The following is a 22,495-nucleotide window of genomic DNA, read 5'->3' as shown; positions in this document are numbered from 1 at the left end:
TGTAGAGTACGCTTGGGGAGTGTGATCGTGTGTACAACGTCTCTTTATGTCTGTCTCCACGTTGGTTGAGTGTGGAGTAAGTGCATATGAGAGCATGAGGGTGGGAATGGATGTTTGTATCTGTGTGTGCCTGTATGTCTGTGTCTATATGTCAGGTTGGGTGTCAGGCGCCACCTCTCTGGGGACATCTCAGGCCCTCCAAGGTTTGGAGGCCTATCTCCCCCTACCACCACTTCCCCTGCCAGTGGCGGACCCCCTCAGACATCGGTGCGTTGGTGGTTCTTTGTGTCCGGGGATGGGCGTCCAGGTACACACCGGCTCACTCCTTGGCGGCCGCTTATCGGGGCCTGGAGCCTGGGGCTCGCTCGGGCCACTTCGGAGGTGGGGTGCCCCCGGCCTCTCGGCCTGGGGCTCGGTCACTCAGGCGCAGCTGGCTGCCGGCGGAGCTCACGGGCGCGTCACTGCAACTCCCCCTGGCTTCTGCTCCGCGGCTGCTGAGTGAGCCCTCATCTGGGACTCTCCTCAGCTCTTTCCGGGACAGTGGCGCAGCTGCCCCTCTGTTGGTCTTCCTTGGTCTCTTGTGTTCTGGGGGCCTCTGGATGTCTGGAGTTTTGATCTCCTCCACACCTGCTTCATGCCCTGGAGGACGGGGCTGTGGCCCCCCCACACCCTCTAGCAGATTATTACATGAAGGAACCTTTTAAAAAACAAAAAACAAGCGCGTCCATGCTCACAGGTGTACACACGGGTGATCACACCCACAAACTACACCCTTTTTGGCTCCTACCTCAAAGCACACTGTGTTCTGTTGATCTTATGTGCTGCACAATAATGTTTAACATTTAGTATTTACTGTCATATTCCCATATATCATTGTGATGTTGTTTATTCTATTACTCTTGTTCTCTTCTGCTTGCTTTCTTTTTTCTTTCTCAGCAGGTGACCCAGGTGATTGATATATGCATTTTTTTTTCTCTGCCCGTTCTGTTGGTTTTTGTCTTTTGCCCTTCTCCCCCGTCCCTCTTCTCAGCTGTTTCTCTTTCCCTCTTTCTTTCTCCCCTTCTTTCCCCCAGTCAAGTCTGTCCCGTATTCAGTGAGTGAAAATAAAATAAACAATAAAAGGTGAATCAAATGGACCATTACGGCAAGGCTGGGATGGTCAGTTTGGTAAAGTAAATCCGTTGGGCATCTTTCTTTGCCTTTAGACAACAATTCTGAGGGCAAAAGAGCCAAACGGGACAGGCCAAAAAAAAAAAAAAAAAAAAAAAAAAAAAAAAAAAAAGAACAGATATCCCCTCCCTCTTCTTGTCTCAGCGTTTGAACTACTCCAAGGGGCGACTATCTTCTCCAAACTCGATCTCCGTAATGCATACCACCTGGTTCGTGTTCGTGAGGGGGATGAATGGAAGACGGCGTTTAGCACCCATTTGGGGCACTTCGAATATCTGGTCATGCCATTCGGACTCACCAACGCCCCCGCTGTCTTCCAAGCAATGGTTAATGATGTGCTGCGTGACTTTCTTAATCATTTTGTGTTTGTCTATTTAGACGACATTCTCATCTTCTCTAAGACTCGAGCCGAACATGTGAAACAGGTGCGACTGGTGCTGCAGCGTCTGCTGGAAAATCGACTTATCGTCAAGGGTGAGAAATGCCAGTTTCATGTTCAGTCTGTGCCGTTTTTGGGGTTTATTGTGGAGGAGGGGCGGCTACGAGCCGATCCTGCTAAGGTGAAGGCAGTGGTGGAGTGGCCCGAACCCAAGACGCGTCGAGAACTGCAAAGGTTTATTGGGTTCGCCAACTTTTACAGGAGGTTCATCACGAACTTTAGCCAGGTGGTTTCTCCCCTCACACAACTCACTTCTCCCAAACTGCCCTTTCTATGGTCTAGTTCCGCGCAGCAGGCATTTGCTCGTTTGAAACAACTGTTTTCCTCTGCTCCCATTTTGATCCAGGCTTACCTCACCCGACCATTTGTGGTGGAAGTGGACGCATCGGATTCGGGGGTGGGGGCCGTTCTCTCCCAGCGGGTGGGTGGCAAGCTGCATCCATGTGCCTACTTCTCTCGACGGCTGACCCAAGCGGAACAGAATTACGACGTGGGCGATCGGGAGCTCCTCGCCATCAAGCTGGCCCTGGAGGAATGGAGGCACTGGTTGGAGGGAAGTGAACACCCCGTTGTGGTTTGGACGGACCATAAGAACTTGGCGTATATCCAGGCAGCTAAGCGTCTTAACGCACGTCAAGCCAGGTGGGCCCTGTTCTTTACACGTTTCAATATCACTAGAACCTACAGACCAGGATCACGCAACACGAAACCCGATGCTCTCTCATGCCAATTTGCACCACACACGGATGACGGAGAGAAGCAGAGACCCATTCTGCCCGCCACATGCATCGTGGGAGCTATCACGTGGGAGATCGAGAGGATGGTTAAAGAGGCCCAGCAACAGGAGCCGGACCCAGGGACGGGCCCTGACGGACGACTGTTCGTCCCCACAACGGTCCGGGGCAAGGTTATACACTGGGCCCATACAGCAAAGTTCTCCTGCCACCCTGGTAAGAACCGCACCGTGAGTTTCCTGCGACGTTTGTTTTGGTGGCCCTCTCTTCTCAGGGATGTTCGGGACTACGTTGCGGCCTGCCCTACCTGCGCTCGCAATAAGACCCCCAGTGCCCCCCAGGCCGGTCTCTTGCACCCTCTGCCAGTCCCCAAGCGCCCCTGGTCGCATGTTGCTTTGGATTTTGTCACTGGTCTACCGTCGTCATCAGGTAACACGACCATACTAACTGTTGTAGATCGTTTTTCCAAGGCGGCGCACTTTGTGGCGTTGCCCAAACTCCCGACTGCCTTAGAGACGGCTCGGCTCCTTACCGAGCATGTTTTTCGGTTACATGGGATTCCGCAAGACATTGTTTCTGATCGGGGCCCCCAGTTTACTTCCCGGGTCTGGAGGGCGTTTTGTTCAGGACTAGGGGCCCGTGTGAGTTTGTCTTCAGGTTTTCATCCTCAGACGAACGGTCAGGCGGAGAGGGCGAATCAGGAGTTGGAAACCATGTTACGCTGTGTGGTTTCCTCGAACCAATCCACCTGGAGTGACCAGTTGGCTTGGATTGAGTACGCCCACAATTCCAGCACGTCGGCGGCCACTGGTGTGTCTCCGTTTGAAGCGTCGCTGGGGTACCAGCCACCATTACTTGCCATCACTGAAGGTGAGCTGGCCGTTCCCTCTGTTCAGCATCATATGAGACGCTGCAGGCGGGCGTGGCGCGCCACCAGGGCGGCTCTGTTGAGGACGACGGCGCAGAATAAGAGGTTGGCCGATCGTCGCCGCACTCCGGCCCCTGCCTATCGTGTTGGACAGCAGGTGTGGCTCTCTTCCAGGTATATTCCCTTACGAACTGAATCCAAGAAGTTGGCCCCGCGTTTTATTGGGCCCTTTTCGATCCAAGCTGTGTTGAATCCGGTGTCTGTTCGTTTGGCCCTTCCTCGCAACATGAGGATTCATAATGTGTTTCATGTTTCCCAGGTGAAACCGGTCCGGACCAGCCCTTTGTGCCCGCCTTCCAGGCCCCCGCCGCCCGTCCGGGTTGTTGCCGGCGCTCCTGCTTATGCCATCACGCGGATTATGGATGCCAGGCGTCGCGGTAGGGGCTTCCAGTTTTTGGTGGATTGGGAGGGGTATGGTCCGGAAGAGCGTGCTTGGGTGCCGCGGTCTGCGATTCTGGATGATGCTATGGTGAAGGAATTCCGCCGCCGGCACCCTGACAAATTTGGTCGGTCGCCGGGAGGCTCCCGTTAATGGGGGGGTACTGTCATGGCTAGACGGTCCTCACTGATCGTCTTGCCAATTTGTTGTGGTGTTTGTGTGTACTGTGTCGTGTTCTCCTCTCCATCCTGTGCATGTGTTTTTCTGCTGGAACATGTACTTCCGGAAGCCGTGGCACGGAACGGCAGTTGACCGGAGGGGAGTGTCCTGAGCTAGAATCATCGCACCTGTGCAGAATTACCTTGCCAGCTCAGACCTATTTAACGGGGCGGTTGAGTCACAACCAACGCTGGAACGTTGAACTAAACCGGGTAGCGTAGTCGTGATCAGCATACTCGGTTTGTGAAGGAGAGAACGTTTTCGTTACTGTGCGTGTATTTTTTCTCATCTGCCTCCAGGATTCAGGGATTGGAGGAGGAGCCGGCACCAGGAGTTGTTGTGGATTATTATTGCACTGTCACCGTGAGGAGAGATCGCCGAATCACTGCACTGCCCTTCTTGGATTATAGACTTGAACTATTAACTCACCTTTTTCACTGTAAATAAATCCACTGTTATTCTGCAAGGAGTCTCGCACCTGAGTCCTTTAATCCATTCACCATGACAGGAAATGCCTTTTGGTTAAACTGTCAGCAAGGAATTTGCATTTGCACTGTTAAATTTTTATATAGCTTTAATGCACATAAAAAACAGCTGCTTGTTTAAGTAAAAATACATTGATGGGGGTTTTTTTCACTTATAAAGTTGTGGCGTTGTAAAATATTTTGTCCAGTGTCAATTATATTGTCAGTTATATCATTATTGCAAATTTTCAAATATATATCGTGATAAATATTTTTGGCCATATTGCCCTGCTCTAATCAGTAGCAGAATAAGCTGTCTGGCATCGGCAGAGAAGACTTTCATGGGCACAACCCACACACTCTACTCTGCTGCTCAACCCACAAATACATTTTCCTGAAAAATGTGGCACAATTTAAGCGGAATAAAGAGACTTTCCAGCAGTATAAGATACAAAAAATAATCAACCAAACACAAATGTCCTTACTTTTTGTGCTAAGTTTATAATTATTCCACAATTAGAGTGTCTGTAAACATCCCTTAGTTTGGTTTGGTGGTGCAATGCCCTGCAGGAAGAGACACTTTTCCAAAAATAATCCAGAAGTGCCTACTCTGCAAAGACAATAAATGACATACGAATACTTTAAAGCAGCGGTCCCCAACCTTTTTTGCGCCATGGACCACGGAGTTTAATGTCCGACAATATCTTCACAGACCGGCCATTAAGGTGTCGCAGATAAATACAACTAAATAAAATAATATGACCAAGACATATGGTGGTATTTTGCAAATATAATAATAAACGCAAATTCACCAAATACTAGTATTGGCAAAGATTAATGACAGAACAGGGATTGCATCGTGTTACTACTGTAAACTTCCCCAGGACAGCTAACCTGACTAACTTTATTGTCCTGGAACATTTGTGTGTTTGTGTAGTGGTTGCTAGGCAGAGTTACAGCTATACAAGCAAGAAATAAATGACTATCCTGAGTGTTGTGAATAGCACGGATGCAACTGTGGCTAAATCAATTTCATGTTAATGTACTGTATGAAGCCTGTATAGCTTGTTGCATGATACACACAATTTCTTTTTAAACTCTGGCTTATAGAACCTAACTTGTTATTTCAGTCACCGGGGAAGACTGTGAGTTTGCATGCCAGTGAGTGAGAAAGATTGTTATAGAAAGAGCAGGAGTCTCATGTCTGCATGAGCTGATCATAACCCAGATTCATTCATTTGTTTGTCTACTTCCTGAGTATTTACACTACAACTGCAGCTGCATTTCTAAATGTAATGAGCAGTTCAAACTGGTCACATGGATTTCATTTGGGTAGGCCAAAGGGGAACATGTTAGATGAATCAATATTCTTCATGCAATTATAGCTGCAATGATAAAGAACCCACCGGACACCCATTATTAGAATTGTTATTTCTGCATCACAGACCCCGAAGATAATTAAGCACACTGTGAGTTTCTATTATGTAAATTCTTACCTTAAGTCTCTCAGACACTCCATCAGTAAAACTGATGGTGAACTCCTCCACTTTGGGCACCTTCAGCCGCTTCTTCTCTGTCTGGTACTCCGTGCGAGTTTTCACCACCACCTGGAAGCAGAAGAAGAGTCGAAATTAAAGCAGTTAAATACTCAAAGATGCTGAAGGCAGCGAAGGATTGATGGGTATTACCGTGGAAGGGAAAGGTTAATTTACGTTTAGCGTGTTGCCACAAAGGTCTTACAAACTGCATTAAATGGCAGGAGGTTTCACCTGACAAAATCAGTTCATTCAGGTCAAGTGCAAAAAAAAGGTGACGGAGGAAACATGTTGGCTTAATAAAAACTGGGCCAAAGTGCAGAATCATCCTTGGTTAACAATCTGTATCAAAACATATCCACATTCAGTAGACTGTAATGTACATTATGAAATATTTTGTCCAGAAAAAATGTGCAATAGCCAGTAGGAAACATTCATTTACTAATATTCTGTTTGTTTCCCACTGCCTTCAAAATAAAAACCAATTGAAACCAGAAGCTCAGTAACATTGTAGCTGAATTCAAAGGTTAATGTAACGTGCAGAAAGAAAGTTGTGTTTTCTTACTAGTGGTTGGTTTTGTTGCACAAACTATTGAGAATTAAAGAAGTCAAGGAGACTTGAAAAGTCGAGGATCAATGCTATTAAATTAATGTCACTTCACTAAAATACGACCAACGCTGTAGGAGGAGTGGTGATGCCTTGACATAGCAAAAGTTCATCAGTCCTTTGGCCGCATGAGCAAACAGCTGACAGATGGCGTGAATATCATTGATCATCTAATTACAATGCAGTGTTGTACCTGTCTGTGGTCCTGAAAATCATCTGCATATTAACAGGACACGTAGCACCCCCTTCAATATTGCTGCAGACTGAAGCCTGATTCAGACTTCTGTGGGGAATCTTTGTAGAGTCTACAATGTAACCTCTGTAAGTGGTCGACGTTGTCTATGCTTGCGCAGGTTCGTTACATGTTCATTACCATGTGGTCATGTCCTGATGCTTCATACGTGGTGCCAGCCAACAGACAAAAATAAAATGCTGGGTCCTTACTGTTTGTTGTGGTCAGTTTTCTTTTTCTTTTAGGGGTAAAGATATTTGTCCCTCGTTTTTTTTTCCACGTTTTTGTTCAGTCCCTCACATCCATTCTGATAGTTTCAGCAATCTCCCTCCAGGAATCTACAGACATTTGTGAGTCCTTATATTGATGCTGTGGTTTTTATTCCTTATACTGGGCTGATGATTGTTATTCTCTCACTGATAAATTCAAAAACTGTGGCGAGTAGTCAGAAATGCACATGAGGAATCAACTGTGCTGAACAGGCCAATCACAGTAGTTGGGGGCTGCGTTGATGCATCGTGCAGTTATTTCTCAGGAGACATTTTCTTGGTCATAAAGTAACAAATCTTATGGTAATAACATTATAATATTGTGCTTAGCGCTTCCTCTACAAACAAATCCTATTCCTGTATAAAGATATGACAAAGAAGTCACCCCTCACCCCAAGTTATGTTTCCTCTGTAAAAGGCATAATTGTCATAGGAAGTTTGGACAAAGGCACATCTTTCTAACCAGCAGCAGGTTTAAGGGTTAGAAAATTCGATTCAGTTCAATTTTATTTATTCAGCACCAACACAACAGTCACCTCAATGCGCTTTATATTGTAAGCTAGATCCTACAATAATACATACAGAGAAAAACCCAACAATGATATGACTCCCTATGAGCAAGCACTTTGGTGATAGTGGGAAGGAAAAACTCCCTTTTAACAGGAAGAAACCTCCAGCAGAACCAGGCTCAGGGAGGGGCGGGGCCATCTGCTGTGACCAGTTGGGGTCAAGAGTGTCAGCTGATATTAGACAGTGTATGAGATTACAGCACATCAGTCAACTTTTCAATAATTATATTCTAAGGCAACAATGTTAGCTCTCTTATTTTGGCGCTGAATTAAACCTTGGATTTGGAAAGCTCATATCAGACACCTGTTACCGCTTACTAAGCTGTCTTGCTATTTTCTGCTGGCAGCTAGAGCAAAACAAAAGAAGCAAAAAACTGTCCCAGTAGTGTCAATTTTGCACTCCTCAAGCAAACAGGTTTGGAGCTGTAGTCCAAACACAGAGTCTTCAAAGCTCTGGTTTGCTTTCCGACTTCCAGTTGTGTTGTAGGAGGTCCACGTTCAAAACACGTGGGAGGAGAAAGCAGATGGGATTTCCTTAGTAACATAGGAATTACAGCTGAGCTTCTCTTGATGAAGATATCAACCCACGCACACTCAAACATAAAAACAGTTTGCATTGCAAGTCACACTTCTGCAGTAGTGTCTGGCTGCACGCACATGTATAAGCAGTTCTTAAGATTGTCTGGAGGCTATATTTGCACAGTCCCCTCTTGCTAGTTTTGATTCCTCTGTGGTGCTTTTTGTGGCCCTGGTGTAAATGAACAACAAAAGAGGTGCTTTTTACCAGGTTGCGTGCACTTCACCACTGCAATTACTAAAAAGACAAAGTGTCCCTACTGTTTTTGTGCGTTTCCTGTATACTAATGCACAGAAGACAGGGCAGGGAATAGAGTACAAATGACAGAGCAGAGGAGAGCTGGATGGAGAGGAAAAAAAAGAAGAACAATGTCTCAGTGTCCTTGAGGCTAATTGTGCTGCCTCTGAGCGGCTCTCCGTCACTTTGAGACAAAGCCAGAAACTGCTGCGCACACAAACTGGCTCCACTATATGAATAACAAAGCTGTCAGTTGGCTGTAGAAACCTCTTATCTAACAGTTGAAGGCCGCAGTAGGTGTACTGAATACTGCGCATTTGATTGGACCCCTGAGGCGCTGGTGCCCCAAGGCTTTCCGCGCAGTAACACCAGACGTCAGGCTTGCCATAGTTGTAACTAATGTCTCAATTTTGGCTCAACTTTCCCATTCTCCAACTCATTTCACAATAACATGCTCGCAGCCTCTAGGCTCAAACACACCAGCGCTTTATTTTGCTTCATTACTCTTTCCCCTTCTCTAAATCTCACTCCTTTATTTCATATTACCTAATGAAGTGGCCATCAGTCAACATTGCCTCATTTACACAGCTGTTAGCTGTCAGCCAGCTCGTAGATATCCCCTGAACAAAGTGGCACCATCTCTGATCAGACAGGTCTAAATACTCTCTGGGAAACCTTAAATTTATGAACAGAAAACTCTTATTACTAACACTGGATGTAAATGTGTATAAATAATGCAGATGTGATATGAAGACTGAAAAAAAAGCAATTGCAGCTTGCATTATTATCATTGTGCATGAGCAGCCTTTTATTTCTTTATGTTAGTAGTATGATTGTGCACTTTTTTGGCAAAGCCTGCAGTGAAGTGTTTGCGATAGCAGTGAAAGTCAGGTAGGTGGCCAAAATTAAATATCTCAGCAAATATCAGATTTTCATGAAAGGCTGCTAAAGCTATTTTAGTTACCCAGCACATAAACCAATGTGGCTTTGGTGAAGCCTTGACTTTTTCTTTTTTTTCCATTTGAAGAAATAAATATGACAGCTATAAAGTGGAACACCGCAAAATGCTGTAGGGATGCTTATCAGAAGATCTTTCAACAAGCAAAGAACCATTCAGAGGTGGACTGTCCTGCTGCATAACCCAAGTGAACTATAGCATCAGGGCACGAACTGATGATCAGACATTGTCCTTCAGGAGTTACTGGTAGAGAGTGGAATTAATGGTTTCATCACTTGCAACAAGACTTCCAGGTCCTGAAGTCTTTTTTGGTCAGCAGTGGTTTTTGCCTTGGATCTCTTCCATTTATGACATTTTTGCCCAGTCTCTTTCTTATATTAAACTAAGAACGCTGACCTTAACTGAGGCAAGTGAGGCCTTTTACATGACTTGATAGGCTGTTTTGGGAAGGTGTTCACTGTTCCAAGTTGTCTCCTTTTGTAGATAAAGGCTTTCACTATAGAGTCCCCTGAAACCCTTTCCAGAATAATAGAAGTCATTACTTTGTTTCTTTAAATCATAGTACGATCTGTTGCTCTTTTAGCCTATTTAAGGGATTTCTTGATTGAACAGGTCTGGCAATAATCAGAGTTGGACATGGCTCATAACATTGAACTGACAAGAGAGGGCAATTACTTTTTCCACATATGGCCAGGATTTTTTGTATTCACTCAGATTAACCTCTATTATTATTATTCTTTTATTATCTTAAACATTTAAGTGTGACTTAGAAATCAGGAAGGGGTCAAATATTTGGTACAGGTAGCTGGTACATGAAAAAACGTATTCAGTGGGAGATTACACAACCCATTTAGTCCCCTGTAGTTGTACTATTGTACTATTATTACTGTTCATGGTGGTACTTCTCTGTCTCAGCAGTGGTGCAGCACATCCTGCAGTTTTGGTAACATATTCCTGTAAGTGTGAAAACACAATTTTAATTTCCAGAATACCAGCGTTGCACGTTAACACCGTTTTATCTAAATTTTGAGTCATATTTATCAGTTTGTATATAAAAAATATTTATTTTAGCTATTAATATTTCATTCCTTCTACTGCATCTGTGAATAAAATTTCAAATTAAACCACCCGTATTAAAAATACATCACCATGAGTTTTCTGTAGCTGCTTTAATATATTACTGGCAAGCGCTTCTACATCTGAAAGAGGCGGGTTAATGATTCCCCCACCTACATGGGTACAGCCTCTCCAGCAATTTCCTTTGAGAGTCTATTTACAGATATCAAATTAGTCATGTATATTTTATGTAAACATCCTGTTTCACTGTGACCTTTTAATACTTCTGTGTCTGACTCAAGAGTCACTTTTAGATCTGTAATATATCTCTGTGCAGTAAGCTGATGATTGCCTCACAATGTGACGATGGACACTTTGGTTGCCAACAGAATTTATAGATATGTGGGTTTTTTTGAAAACACACGTTTCTATATTTGAGTGAAGGAGCAAGTGATTGAATAAGGCATGAAGAAGTATATGAAGTGCATTTCAGAAAAGATGGCTTAAGCTCATCAATCTCAGCCTGCCATTCTCTCTTTGTGTCTCTCCATCGTTCCATCTCCAGTCACAGTATTTGTCATGGTCCTGCGACCATGACTCAGTGACTTTATGTTTATGTTCTTTATTGTTATTACTTTCATTATTATTCATGGCTGTTTTGGGATGGTTTGTGTTTGGGATTTTAGACACTGGGTTCTGGGTTTGTGCTCCCTCTGTTGGTCCCTGGTGTTAGTGTTCCCCTGTCTCGTCAGGTTAATCAGGTCCAGCTGTTTCCCCCACCTGTGTGTGATTTCCCAGTGTCTCTTTGTGTACTTATAGTGTGTGATTTCCTCTGCTCCTCGTCGCGTTGTCTGTGTTCATACCCTGTGAAATCCCCTGCGTGCTCTCCCTGCTGTTCTCCCTTCATGTTCAGGTTTGCTATTTCTTTGTGTAGTTTCTCCCAGTTAGTTCATCCTTAGTTCTGTTTTACCATCCCCACTTTATATTTGATATTATCAATAAATCACCCTCACACCTGAATAAGTGCTGCGTTTTGAGTCCTCCTTCCACTCTCCACACGGCCACTGCCCCGGACCGTGACAGTATTATTATTTTTTTCTTTTTTTCAGATTTGATATCCCCTGTGGAAAAGCTGTCAGAACATTTCTTCTTTGCCCATCTTCCCAGTATGTGAGACCTGTTATCGCAGTGAATGCTGTTTCGTTTTTCATCCCTAAGAACTGAGCTGTGGGAGAGAGTTGGTCTTTGGTGAAGTTTAGCGTGGAAAGCAGCTGTAGATACATTTTTGACACCTTTGATTCTTCGGGATTCCTTGTGATAAAAATAATTAATGAAAACCATTAAAAATAGAGAAGAACATTTGTACAACATGAGTTATAACAGGATGAACTGATGTTAAAATCAAGACAATTAATATTTAATTTAAATGACAGCAGACATTCACGTTGGCACATTTTTTATCTTAACTACCGTAATTGTCGGGCTATAAGCCGCTACTTTTTGCACAAGCTTTGAACCCTGCGGCTTTTAGTCAGGTGCGGCTTTTCTATGGATTGTCCATGATTTTTGTCATATCGTAAGACGATTTGTTTTGTTTGTTCCGCTGTTGTACGGCACTACGTTGCCTGGCGGAAGGATCGGGGTTCAAGAGTGGTATGTTAGTCACATGTCCATCCGCCAGGCAACGTAGTGCCGTACGAAGTAGCGCGAAAAACAAACTTCAAAGTAGCGCTACGCGTTCAGCGGGAGTCGTGGATGATGAGCGGCGATAAACTTGCGAAAAGCAAGTTATGCTCAACTCCACCGGTGGATTCTGACAGCGTGGAAAAGTGTGAAAACATCCACGATCACCACCGGATTTTGAAGGGCTGGACTGCTGCATGATGGAGAGGAGGACTCTGACACTGACAATGAGGATTTCTTTGGTTTTGAAAGTGACAACAAAGGAGAGAAGCGGAGAGTGGATGACGAAGCCATCCTGAGCCTGTTTGTATCCGACACTGGAGAAGAGGACTTTGGTGGTTTTAGTGCGCAGGAAGAAGAGAAAGATGGTGGTGAATGACTGACTTTTCTTCTTGTTAAAGCCGTGTCACTGCACCTGAGCCTAAAAGGTAGTCCGAATCTATTTTTCTGGTGTGCTGTAGGTTACTGTTATGTACTACATGTGCAAATATGTACCCATAACTTGTTTTTCAAGTTATGGGTACAAACAGCCATCTCTTTCCGGACAATTAGCTTTGTGCATATTCTCTTACATATGATAAGTCAACATTGAAACACCTGCGGCTTTTAGTCAGGTGCGGCTAATGTATGTACAAAACAGGATTTTCCCCTGATTTTAGCTTGTGCGGCTAATATTCAGGTGCGCTTTGTAGTCCAGGAAATACGGTAGTTAAAATAAGGTAAATCTGTTATAACGTTACTTTTGTTTTTTACCTGCTGGATCAGCCTATATTATCTTTAAATCTATTAAAAAATTTTTTTAAATAATGGTCTTCAACACATAAATACGGGGATCTCTGCAAATCTAATCTGAGTACTTCATACTACAATGCACTTCATTACTTAAACCTGTCCAAGTCCTGGCTAATGCAAAAATGTATTCAGCGAATCAAATGGCAGGAATTCAAGTATATAAGAATTCCAGACATGGTTAAGACAACCTACTGAAATTTTAACTGAATTAAGGGAATTAATAGGGAACAAAGGTGATTTAAGTGACTGTAAACATAGCATGGTTGTTGGTACTTAACAGGCTTGGCTGAGTTTTTCAGAAATTTGTGATTGTTAGGGATTTTCCTACACGACCATCTCGAAGGTTTATGGAGAACGATCCATTAAAAGAGAAAAAGTGAGCAGTAGTTCTCTGGGTGAAAAAGCCTTATTGATGTCCAAGGTCAACAGAGAATAGCCAGATTACTTCAAGTTAATAAAAAGCCAATAGAAACTCAAATAACCGCTTGTTACATCCATGTAGAGATGTCATCAGAACTTAAGAGTAAAATTCTTTAAATGTGACTGCATTTGTTTTTATTTGGCACTGGAGGTACAGAGGCAGCAGAACATCCAGATCTGTTCAGAGAATTGAAGGTGAGTGAGTTTCAGTTTAAATTAAAAGTTTGGATACTTTTAAGTGTTATCTTTTTTTTGTTATCCTGAAATGCACGCTGCTATTTAGATTGACAGCTAACATTGTGAAATCAGCTTTGTGCGATGCGATATTAAATGCTTATAATAACGTGATGTAACTCTAACATTAGTAGGTTACATGGCAAATATTCTAATATTTCAGTCAGTGTCTTGTCAACAAAATGTAATGTTAAGATTTTAAATAAATGACCCGCCATCATGTTAGTGTTTTTAAAAGAACTTCAAGAAGTTCATCTTTAAGTATGTGGGATACAAATTTTGTTTTGATATCGAATTGGCTGTCCATTAATTCAACTACTGGTACTAACTATTCAATTTCTGGTATTGTGACCCTACAACCAAGATATGCAGAGGAACGTCTATGAACGCACGACATACTGAACCCTGAAGCGGAAGGGCAAGATCACACCAGGTGCTGTTCCTGTCAGCTTAAAACAGAAAACTGAGGCTACAATTCACACAGCCTCATCAAAGTTAAAAAACAGAAGAATGTAAAAATGTTGCCTGGTTTAAGGAGTCACAGTTTCTGCTGTGACGATGGTGGGGTCATCTGAATTGGCGGGTAACGAGCATGGATCATGCTTTTTATAAACAATTCAGGCTAAGGCTGTGCGATATGAACAAAATCTCATATCCCGATATAAGAATTCTATCGTTCCGATAACGATATAAATCACAAAAATGTAACATTTTCTGTAAATTCTGTGAATCTCGGGCAGCTCGACTTGCGTGAAGTGTTTCCAGCTGCGCGTCATGTAGCTGGAGTCGAGTGTTTTAACAGATGCATGAAACGATACATTTTTAGACATAAGTTGTAACGACCGCCGTTTTCTTTGTGAGTATTTATTACACAGCGTGCTGCGGGGAAAAGCCTGTTCTAAAGTTTGAGTCTAAGGTTTATTTTTTTTTTGCTTCTCATCCATAAATAATCTGCTCTTTCACGTGATTCAGTTTATTTTGAAAAGTCTCAACAGGATCTTGAGCTTTATTGTGAAAGGTTTATGTGGAACATAAACAAGCTGACACGTGATGCTGTTACCGTCGTTGTTGCTAACCACAACGCATAAAAACAGGCGCTTGCCCGTCAGTAGTGTGGTTATATAAAATATAAGAGAAAGAGAGAAAGAAGAAATTAATATAGCCACTACAGTGACCATCAAAAGGATGAAAAAATATTGCCGTAAACAGTTTATTTTGCGACACCACGAAACAAACGATAGCGTAAAATGAAACGATAGACGTTTTTATATCGTCATCCGATATATATTGTTATATCGAACAGCCCTAATTCAGGCTCGTGGTGTAATGGCATGGGGGGATATGTTCTTGGCAAACTTACTACCAACTGAGCATGGTTTTAACACCACAGCCTACCTGAGCATTATTGCGGACCGTATCCACCCTTTTATCACCACAGCTGTTTAGTTCATATGAAAATAAAAATCTTAATCATGGCGACCTATGAAAGAAAAGCTTTGCACCATTACCATGACCCAACAATTACTGGGGCTCAATCCTGAAAGTCTCTGTTAGCCTGTCAGAGTGAGTACTGCTGGTCCTCTTATCAGGAAAGTAAGAGCAGCTATTTGCATTCCCCAGCATCTGAGGTAGAAATCAATCTGTGGCTACACAGACAGAATATAAACCAGCAGGGCTTTAAATCCAAAGGTGCAACACTCCAACCAACCAGCAGCACTGCAGTACTGTTGGATTACACAGTGGAAAGAAAGCATGAGCCCTGAATGGCTGCTACAGTATAAAATAAACACAAAACTGTTGAAGGCTGAACATGCATACATGTATTTCATTCATTTAAATACTGAAGATAAACTGACACTGTCTATTATTTTGCATGAATTTAATGGTCCTTAGGTCTCCTTAAGGTATTCATCAACTAACTAGTGTTCAGTCAAAGCAATACCAGCTGTTCGCTCTATAGTGATGGTAAACTCACTGTTATCCTTTTTTATGCATGTTTCCCAACATGTTATGACAGATGATTGACAAAACGATTAATTTCTTCATTTGGGAAATACTCTATATGGAATCTAAATCTAATCATAAACAAAAAAAGTTATCTAAATGATCCCCCGCTAAAGCTCGCTATTCAAACTGTTAAACAAAAAACAGACTGTGTAGGCTTTGCGTTTCATCTGATCTGGCCTACAGCCTCTGTGCACATCCAGCCAGATAAACGTATAAAAAATATATTTAGAATCTGTGGCGATTTGGCAAATTAACATGAGCGATGGTTCATCTGGTTAGGAGGCCCAAAGCCGTCACAACGCATAAGAAATCATCCGCTGATCCATTACTGATTTGACTGCCTGATGGAGGGTTCTCAATACTAGGAATTCCTCTTTAATTTATGAGGATAAGAACAAAGAATCGCAAAAAGAAAGAACAAGACTTGAAAGCGTCTCTGAAGTAACTGAGGGAAGTGAGAACAATAAAAGAATGAGGATGTGTGTTAAACAGGACGAGAGTGATTGTAAGTCTCTTACTGCCTTTGAAGCAAGTCTTGGTAGCTTAGCTTTGTTCTTAGAGGAATGATAAACAGAAACGATCTGCGTGTCTCTCTCAGAGGCAGTCCACCTCTTGCCACCCTCCTCTGGTTGTTGTTGTTGATTTTCTTTCAAACTACCAGAAATCCAATCAAGATATTGGTGGCGCAGCAGAGGCCGTGATGCATCTCTGCCCAAATGAAATCAAATCTAATGCTTTTCTAATGCCTCAGCAGCATTTTCCTTCCATGCGTTGGTGTGCCTGTAAGTGTATGAACTTTACTGTCATAAAGTTACCCCACCCCTGCAAAAATCTGCAAATATCCCCGAGTAACCCTGTAGCCGGCAAGGTCACATACTCATCAGACAGGGATCAGGGAGAAAACAGCTGGACTCGTATTTGTAAAGCCGCTCACAACCGCACCGCTGATGTGGGGTACTAGTCGGGTCACATGGCCTACTAAAACCTCGCTTTGGCTTTAAAGGACAAAGAGAACAAAACTGGTCTCAGATCAGATTTTGAGAGAATGATAAAAGCTGATTACCAGTGATCTCTTTCTGGATAGGGCAAGTGGCAAAAACAGCAACCCAGTATTCAGTGAGATTATGAAGCCTGTCGCCGCAACGAGTCTACAGTTTCTGATTTAGACAAAGGAATGTTTTCCTACAGACACAATCAACGTCAAATAACAAAATGATTACCAGTATAGGTTCCTTACTCAAAAAAGGTAATGTATTACACTTCCTGTCATTTTTTAAACTTTACATTACTTAATGACTCCCTGAATAATGTAATTCTTTACACTACTTGTTGCATTACTGTGGATTAAGGCTTTTAAATCTTTGTGAATATTTTATTATTAATGAAGTCATTCACATCAACTGCATAAATCTGCAGCACAAATTTACAGCATTTGTAGCTCAATTTTTCAGATCAAAATAAACAGATCTGACCAATCAGACCACTGCATTTGGGAACATGTGTATTCATACCTCATGACACCAGTATTGAATATTCATCCATCCATCTATTTTCTTTTGCTTATTCGCATGGGCAGCAGCCTAAGCAGAGAAGCCCAGACCTCCCTCTCCCTAGCCACATCCTCCAGCAACTCCAAGACCAAGGCACTCCCAGGCCAGCCAAGAGATATAATCTCTCCAGCGTGTCCTGGGTCTGCCTCAGTACCTCCTCTGACTGGGACATGCCCGGAACACCTTGTCAGATGCTCAAACCACCTCAACTGGCTCCTTTTGATGTGGCGCAGTAGCGCCTCTAATCTGAGTGTTGGATGGCCGAACTCCACACCCTGTCTCTAAGGGCGAGGCCAGCCACCCTTTGGAGAAAGCTCATTTCTACCACTTGTATCTACGACCTCGTTCTTTCAGTCACTACCCAAAGCTCGTGACCATAGGTGAAGGTAAGAACGTAGAACGACTGTTAAATCGAGATCTCCTGCTCCCCTTGCTCGTGAACAAGACTCTGAGTTACGTTAGGGTCCACTTGGAGCAGTAACTCGTACCTGACATAGAGTCGGCACTCTAGCCTTTTCCGGCTGAAGACCATGGCCTCAGACTTGGCGACATGGAAATAGTAAAATAACACAGTTTTGCCACAGACTCATAGCTGGACGTTGCTCCGGGTCAATCAGCTCTCTGAAAAAAATTTTCTCCCTCCTAAAATGTGGTCTCAGCTCTGCCAACAAGAGTTCAAACTGCCCCACTGACATCCTGAAATATGCATGAAAGCAACCGTGTTTCGGCTTCAACTCTTGGAGAAAACCATGAAATTCTCAATGCTGCTGCCTTCTCATGAGAATTAAATGAACCCAGAATCTCGGTTTCTTCCTTTTCTTGTTTTATGTTTAATTTTATGTTGCTTTTTTGCAGCACACTTGGTGTGTTAACAATATAAACTGTCGATTACAGCATGACATGCTGGTACAAATCCCTATCCTAATGAGGACATACACATGGTCTGTCTTTGATTGTTTAACTTTTAAACCAAAGTCATTGACACAACATTGAAAATCAGCCTAAAGGGACTTTTAAGTGATTGCTACAGTGACTCTGTCCAAAAAAAGGTAGAAATGGATGCTACATGGCTACAAGTCAGACTGCTCATCACTGTTGTTGTTTATGATCAAGCTCTGGCTGCTGGGCTAGACTCTGCATACCCTCAGCTTTAATGTCACTTTGGGTTCTTTGCTAGCTTTGTGTTAGCATGCCGTGCAAATGCTTGCAAAGAGCCAACGCTGTGTTAGCAGTACAGTGCCGCTGTTTCTTTCCTGGGTGCAGCTTACATTTTACCATCATGCTCTGGTATTTTTATACAATGAAAATGAAGGTAATTCTCAGACCTATACTCCTCAAAAGTCAAACACTGCTCCACCATTTTCTTCCTCCCTGCTAAACTGAAAACAGCCTATTATAGTGCAGGTGTGCAGGAAGAAAAGGGCACATTTTATGTATTTGTGTGCAAATGGTGAAATAACGTAATGTTATTTAATCAACGTGTGGTACTGAAAAAAATAGCAATGTGATTACTTTGTAATCTATTACACCCGACACTGGTGATAACAACGAGAAACAAGCTGTCTGGTCCTCTGTGCTTTCCAGAGCTGAATAGCATAGATTCAGCTTAATGTTATCAGTCTGACCCACAGTTTGACTGCTTTGGGTCTCATGTGCAAGATTGGTGGCTTTATTCAAATCAGGAACTCCAAAGAAAAGGGACTCCAAATGAATTATAAAGTTGTTGCATAAGAGCTTAAAATATAAACAGATGAATTTTCTAGAGATTTCATAAAATCTGATGTCTAATTAAATATTTCATTATTTCTTGGCCTCTCTTGCATTCATGCATCACTTACCAGGAGGAAAATTCTCACACTTACAGCTCCAAACAAATGCTAAGATTAAGCAGCAAATTGACCTTTCCGACTCCCACACTGTCCTGACTGTTAACAAACGGATCCACTTTCGTTTGCATAGTGATAGATTAAAAGCAACACACACACACAAAAAAAAACTTGCCACGGTTTTGTTTGCTTAGTGTCCGAATGCACAAATGAGCACAAAATAAATGAGCACACGGAGGGGCTGAACTAACAATTTCCCAGTCCTGGGAGCAAGCCGGCAAAATCTGCATCAGCTGTCAGCAGATTTATCCAAAAGCAGCAAGCAAATGCAATCTTTGTGGATGCATCTCCTGAGGCATGTAAAAACTCAAAAACAAAGCCAAACAGAAAAAAAATTACATTAAAAAAAACAAAAAACTGCAAGCCATCCTGTTTGACCTCTTTTCCTCTTAAATGTCAACAGCAATAAGTCACTGGATGGGGACTTATACTCAACTCAGGTTATTCTCTCTGTCAGTCTCCCTTTTCAGGTAATCAATATAAGACATATTTGTGTAGTCACACAGTACAGTAATACAGCAATGAGTGAGTGTGTGTGTGTGTGTGTGTGTGTGTGTGTGTGTGTGTGTGTGTGTGTGTGTGTGTGTGTGTGCAAAGGCAGCTTCATCTACAGTACGTAGCAGTGTTGGTGAATCTGCTGGGACTGATTTAATCAGAGTAAAATGACTGACAGCTCTACTAAGAACGCCGTTTCACAAACTGGTGACAGAGACGACCTGTCACTCACGCACACGTGCACGCACGCGCCGCCTTTGTTGTAAGTATGCGCTGCTAGAATTCCCGCAAGCACAACCGTGAATGAAATTGCAAGTGTGTGCGCATGTGTGTGTGTTAGCACAGTGAATGGCAGGTCTCCTGAGTTAACAGGTAAATGAAATGGAAAGCGACTGTGCTTCCCTCAGCAGAATCCGCGCTGTGGGGTTCAGGCTGTGCTATCTGTTTCGCCTCGCAGCAGGCCAAACGGGAGCTCGTTTCATACGGTGGAGTTTTGTGTGTGTACGCTCAAAAATTTAAACCCTTTGTTAACGCATTTTTCAAAAAACGGGGTGACCATGATATGAAGAACACAAGCACAGCTAAACTTCAAATTTAAACACACAGCATAAGCCTCTTAAATTTGCCACATACAGTATAAACGTCCGGAGAAATGACATCTCCCTTAATGGGAATATTCCAGCTATGGAAGCCAGACACTTATTAACATCGTCAGCTGTTATGCAGCAACATTTTCACTCATTTGTCATCGTATTTCTGGCCATTGCTGGCTGTGTAGCTCCAATATTGACTCTCTCTGAGCTCAGATGTTCTCCAGAGGGAAATATCCAGCTCCTAAATGCTCCACTCTACCACCAGTTAGTTGCTTCGTGTCTGTCATTCAGTGATGTGAATAAAGTACATTTGGTTGTTAGAGGCTTTTCACTAAAAATGGCTAAACAGCAACTAAATAGGGGGGATTAATCATGCCATAAAGCTTCTTACAGCTACACATGAAGCTGATAGCTCTCTGTTGGTTTACCAACTCCAATAAAATACAAAAATATGGCGTTACAGTCCAAAGTTATGGATTTATTTCTCAAAATGTATCTAATTTGATTTGTTTTTACTTCTACAAGTCATTGGTCACTTGGTGAGAGGAGAAATATGGATTAATATAGCTGAAAAATGTTCATCCTTACATCCAAACAGCGAAACAAACAATCCACAATAAAGCTTTCATGTGTGCAAAAAGTGACAATGAGCTCGCCTTGCTGCCTAATTCCATTAATTCTTATAATGCGCAATCAGTGCTGCTCTCTCTTCCAACCCGGCACATACACCAATCGGCGCTGCACTGCCACCATGGTAACTGGATTAACGAGCGGCGGCGCAGTTACTATGGGATGTCAAGATGACAAATGACAGTCTGTCTGGCACCAAATCTGTCTCCTAATCTCAGCTGGAAGACAAAGGACATGGCTGGGAGACAGATAAGATGAATGAATGTGTGAATAAATGGAGAAAGAAAACATAATACACACACACACACACACGGATGGCAAATAAAAGTAAAAATCGACATAATATAAATCAACGTGATTTTGAGACATTTAGTGACCCATTGTGAACTACAAATATGAGGTCCTGCAATCCTGGGATAACAGGAGATCACCTCCATCAGGAGTGAAATACTTCCTCACCAGATAAAGGTGAACACTCACATCAACTTTGTATTGATCTGCAATGATCCTCCCCTCAAGAGGGTGGGGGGGCAAGTGGTTTCAAACAATAACAGCAAAATGCCTCCCACAGCTTAACAGAGCCATCATATCACCTTTTTTTTTCCCTTTGCTGTGTTTGTCTGTGTGTGGGAGGATGGCACAGGTCAAAAGCACTGAGGCAATGGCAGCGAAGGCAGATTTGAGAAGAAGATGCACAGAAGCTGGTGGGCAGTCTCTCACCTTGTCAGGTGCTTGGCTCTGGAGGCTGCCAACATCCAGTGGAGTGATGAGGGGCACATTCTGAAAGCCGTCCTCCACGCTCACAGGTTTGGCGCCTTTGTCCTGCAGATTACTCCCCAGTTTCACCATCTTCAGCCTTTAGTATTCCTTTATTTCCCCGAAGCCTACTTCTGAAAAGAGGAAGTTTTGCACCTTTACAGCCTCTCAGGTCAATGAAAGCTGGCAAACGCTGGTTGATTGATGGGGACGATTTTTAATGAAACGGTGAATAAAAATGTTGAATTAAGCGGAGTGTAGCTGTGAGGCAGCTTACGCACAAAAAGGTGCTCAAATAATGCCTGAATGATTGATTGGTGAATGATTAGAGTAAAAACAGGAAATCGGAGGGAGGGGAATTTTTTTCGTTTACACTGAAACATGTATCTGAGTGAAAACTACCGAAAAACAAGGTGGGGGGGGGGGGGGGGGGGGAGGAGGAAATATGCATTCTGTCTTCAGCACCTTCTTTCTATCACAACAAAACCATCAGAAAATGAACGAATAACGCGTAAAAAAAAAATAGGCTGATACTTACAGCTGCTCGTCCTTGTCCGCCCGGTTCCTCCGTGCTGCGGCACTGTTTGTGTGGACAGAGGCGGAGGGAGCGCAGATGAGGAGCAGGTGAGGCTGGAGGATGCTCTGCGGCGTCGCTGCTGCTGATGCTGCGGGAAAGCTGCGCTGCACCGCCGGAGACAAACTGGATGTCTGGCGGCAGGTTTCCTACCAGCAGGCAGCCCAACCCCCTTAATCCAAACAGCCTCTTCCTCTCCGAGCTGCTAACGCCAAGCCGCTGGAGTTGCCACTAGGGGGATGTTTGGGGTTTTTTTCCTCCTCTAAGAGTCTCGTTTGTTTTGCCAAAGTGGAAACTGGACTGTCGTTGCCTTTCAAGTTACCTGGTAAAGTCCGATTTTTCACCAACATATTTTAGAGCATTTTGGTCACTTTTGTTTGTTAAATGAATTAAAGCGGGTCCGGATCTAGCGTTGTGAATACACAGATCTAACCCGAAGAATAAAAGTGGACTGCTTGGAGCGGATTGATTTTGCTCTCCACCCTGAATATGACATCCCGAT

At 43.2% G+C, this 22,495-nt stretch overlaps 1 protein-coding gene across 2 annotated transcripts in view; it reads right to left on the bottom strand.

The window, feature by feature from the left end:
* The window catches only part of nsg2 (neuronal vesicle trafficking associated 2), a 57,726-nt gene extending 35,494 nt beyond the window's left edge, over positions 1–22,232 (bottom strand). The window contains exons 1-3 of one of the 2 annotated variants that reach the window (XM_026181696.2): positions 21,958–22,232; positions 21,384–21,553; positions 5,830–5,940 (exon numbers count right to left, since the gene is read on the bottom strand). In XM_026181696.2, the coding sequence (XP_026037481.1) occupies positions 5,830–5,940; positions 21,384–21,512 (240 nt within the window). In that variant the 5' untranslated portion in view covers positions 21,513–21,553; positions 21,958–22,232. The remainder of the gene's footprint in view (positions 1–5,829; positions 5,941–21,383; positions 21,554–21,957) is intronic. The other variant, XM_026181697.2, reaches the window with a different exon arrangement.
* Positions 22,233–22,495: the final 263 nt, after the last annotated feature.

The sequence above is a fragment of the Astatotilapia calliptera genome, chromosome 10 (assembly GCF_964374335.1).
Source record: "Astatotilapia calliptera chromosome 10, fAstCal68.1, whole genome shotgun sequence".
Lineage (NCBI taxonomy): Eukaryota > Metazoa > Chordata > Actinopteri > Cichliformes > Cichlidae > Astatotilapia > Astatotilapia calliptera.
This window is presented reverse-complemented; position numbering and strand designations above follow the sequence as displayed.